Below are 3,834 nucleotides of genomic sequence, written 5' to 3' on the forward strand. Positions count from 1 at the left end.
ACAACAACAACAACAACAACAACTATATGTCTTGGTGACTTTCTTTTGGGGTCTATCCTTCCTGGGGTTCAGCAATCTTCTTGAAAGGTTATCTTTTCATTTCTCAGGATGTTAGGGAAATTTTATTCCAGAAGCTCTTCAACTAACTCCTCTGTGGACTTGTGTGATACTTCCTGTTCTGGAATGCCAATAATTATTGTTATTCCTCCTCATGTTGTCCAACATGAATCTTAGACTTTTTTCAGATTTTTTTCATCTTTTCTTCTCTCTTAGTAATATTGAGAGATTTGTCTTCCAGTTCACTGGTTTGGGCTTCCATCTCTTCAGTTCTACTCCATTTCCCTTTCTGTGTATTGTCCATTTCTGATATTTTATTATTAATTGTTTGGGCCTCTTTTTGCAGATTTTGAGTTGCTTCCAATATTGTAACTATCTTATTTGATTGTTCCTGTAGCGCTTTCCTGATTTCTTCCTTATGTTTCTCAACTCCTCTGTGGAGCATTTGCATGAATCTCAATATCATTCCCCTAATTGCTTCCCAGGCAGTTCCAAAGCCTGCCCTCCTTCCAGTGTGAGGTCTAGATCTACCTCCAGATCCTTTGTCTCAGTTACTCTCTCCTGTGTCTGGACATGTGCCAATATGGTCAGTTGTTACTTGGGTATCTTCAATAATTAGGAGTGTTTTCAATATTAGATGAATGCATGTGGATGTAATATTAGCTTTTTTATTGTCTCCAGGTAGATGTGATCAGGAGATGGAGTTCTCTTTTCACTTTTTTATTTCTCAGCTCAGAGTAGCTGTAATAGGTGTTGGTTGTCTATCTGATGTATAGCATCAGTATCTTGCATTGGCTTTTGCCTAGATGGTGGGATTTTTATATGGTGTGACGATTGCTTGGTTATATGACTGTGATTACTTCTCCTCTTCGACAATGTAGGGAGAGAAAGAGCCCCCTGAGGTTAAAAAGGGGACCAAAACCAACAACAACAGCCAAAAAACCCAGATTGGATAATATAGTCTACAATAGCAGAAAAGAAAAAAAAATTCTGTAGCAAAATATGAGTATGACTTTAACAACCCTCTCTCAGCTTCTTGCCTTTAGGACTACTTGAGAAATTTCAAGATGTTACTGTCGGTCCTTATTATGTAACTCAGGATTTAATTTTTGGCCTTTTTCTTTTTTAGTCTGTCTCTTTCCCACTCCATTATCCCCATTCAGACCTTTTTCCTAGTGATAAACAGACCAGGGACAGCTGTAACTGTTTTGGGTGACCGTTCAGTTTTAAGCAGTGTATTTCCCATTCTTAGATTCTGTGCAGTTGTTTTTGCTAAGCAGATCTGTGCACATGCATAGTATAACCTCTGAGGATCGGGGTATGTCCACTCACTCAGGAACCTCTTCTAGTCACCACAGTGGAGGTGCACACACAGCAAGACACCAATGAGCACAGGAAAAAAAAAAAAAAAAGAATGTAAGAATGTCCATACCTTTATCTCTGAGGATCAGTCAGACTTCTGTGGTTGGACTGCTCCTCTGATCCTTCACCCACTGTGTCATGCCCAAGATGGGCACTCTAGGAGTGGATGGCATAGCAGATCAGAAAACACCACCTTTCTTGCTTCTTCTACAAATTCCACTGGCTATGAGCCTTAGAACTTTCTAAATATTCTCTTATATGTAGTTCAGAGTTCTGGGACCATCCCCTGAACCTGCTTTATCTGGTATTCTGTGTTATTGCTGATGAAGGTCTACATTGTACTTCTTCCTAAGCCACCATTTAGACCCACCCTCCAGAACATTATTTTGTAGAATGTATGCTAACTCACTATGGAGTCTCCTGAGACAACTATAAGCCTGAACACCCAGACCCAACATTGCCTCAAGATGTTTGATAATATCTAAGAAGTTTTCAGCAATTTGCCTGCTGTGTGCACCAAAATATAGCATACATAATCCAAGAGACAGTTGTTCAAACAGAACAAGGGAACACTTAATGGTTTATAATTAGGAAATGTGTGCACGAGAGTTGTATTCTTTCACCATATTTATTCAGTTTGTATGCTGAGCAAATTATTTGAGAAGCTGTGTTATATGAAGAAAAACGTGGCATCAGGGTTGGAGCAAGACATGCTATATGCAGATGATACTACCTTGATTGCTGAAAGTGAAGAAACCTTAAAATACTTACTGATGAAGATCAAAGACCACAGTCTTCAGTATGGGATGTACCTCAGTGTAAAGAAAACAAAAATCCTCACCACTGGACCAATAAATAACATCATGGTAAATGGAGAAAATATTGAAGTTGTCAAAGACATCATTTTGATAAGATCAACCATCAACCCTCATAGAAGCAGCAATCAAGAAATCAAATGACCTTAGGCATATCGGCTGCACAAGACCTCTTGAAAATTGTTGAAGAGCAAAGATGTCAGTATGTAGACTAAGGTGGCCTTGACCCAAGCCATGGTATTTTCAATAACCTCATATGCATGTGAAAATTGGAGCATGAATAAAGAAGACTGTAGTATAATTGATGCATTTGAGCTATTGTGTTGGAGGAGAATATTAAAAGTATCATGAACTGCCAGAATAACAAACAAATTTGTGTTGTAGGAAGTACAATCAGAATGCTCCATAGAAGCCAGGATAACCAGACTTTTCTCTATGGTTTGGACATATTATCAGAAGGGACCTGTCCCTATAGAAGGACATCATGCTTGGTAAAGTCCATGGTCAGGCAAAAAGAGGAAGACACCTCAGTGAGACTGATTGGCACAGTGGCAGCAGCAATGGACTCAAGTGTAGCAATGATTGTGAGGTTGGCAGTGTTTCATTCTGTTGTGCAAAAGGTCACTATGAATTGGTATGGTCTCAATGACACCTAACAATACTCCATCATGGATTCCTGGTGTGGTGTTGTCAGATAAGCACTGGACTGCTAACAACAAGGTTAATGGTACAAACTCACCAACTGGTCCTCACAAACCCTATGTAGAGTTACTATGAGTTGAAATTCACTTCATGGCACTTAACAACAATATGTTCCACCACATTCCTAGTTGTGTTTGCAGCAAAGGTAAATACCCACGTACAAATATCCTCTTTTAAACCCTTATATTTTTCTAAGAATACTCCTACTCTTCCTCTTATACCTGTTCAGCCTGTGTATCTGTCCATGCATCTACCGATAGAATACTGTTGCTCCAAGGTTGTGCATTAACGCTATTTACCTCTATTCCCTTTAGCCCTTGCATATCCCCCAGGGTGTTCACCTGTCATCATCCTTCTCTATTAACCTCATATTGTCCTCTGCATCACCCAAGTTATCATGTGTCTACCCTCCCTCTCACTTACCTCCCACCACCAGGAGTCCTGGTATGACACTGTAAACCAGTGCCCTGGAGCACAAGGTCAGCTTGAGCTGCAAGGTCAGTGGATCAAATACACCAGCAGTTCTTTGGAAACCCTATACAGGGTTGCTGTGTGTCAGAACTGACTTGATGGCACTTAACAATAGCTTTCCACCACTGGGAACCATTAATTAATATTTCATTTATCATGAAAACTTTTTCTTGAGGCTTTACAGTAGTTATGTCTGATTCCATGTAATGCAATATTTGTACAGGTACTGAGGATTAAGACCTGGGCATCTTTGGGGGCCATTATTTTGTCTACCACACAACCACTTTCTGAGGTTGTTCATTCAGAATGATAGAAATTGGCTAAGAGCTTTTAGAGGCAGTCATTTCTTGGACCATTAGCCAGAGGAAAAACTAATATATAGTTGAAACACCTAGAGATGTTAGAATGAGAAATAGAAAAACATGGA

General features: G+C 39.6%; 1 protein-coding gene across 1 annotated transcript in view; it reads left to right on the top strand.

Annotated features, from left to right (window-relative positions):
• Window positions 1-1,355, top strand: part of LOC102832610 (14-3-3 protein theta-like) — a 46,951-nt gene extending 45,596 nt beyond the window's left edge. The window contains exon 3 of the mRNA XM_006876474.1: window positions 1,187-1,355. Coding sequence (XP_006876536.1) covers window positions 1,187-1,355 — 169 coding nt within the window. The remainder of the gene's footprint in view (window positions 1-1,186) is intronic.
• The last annotated feature ends 2,479 nt before the right edge of the window (window positions 1,356-3,834 follow it).

The sequence above is a fragment of the Chrysochloris asiatica genome, unplaced genomic scaffold (assembly GCF_000296735.1).
Source record: "Chrysochloris asiatica unplaced genomic scaffold, ChrAsi1.0 scaffold00381, whole genome shotgun sequence".
Taxonomy (NCBI): domain Eukaryota; kingdom Metazoa; phylum Chordata; class Mammalia; order Afrosoricida; family Chrysochloridae; genus Chrysochloris; species Chrysochloris asiatica.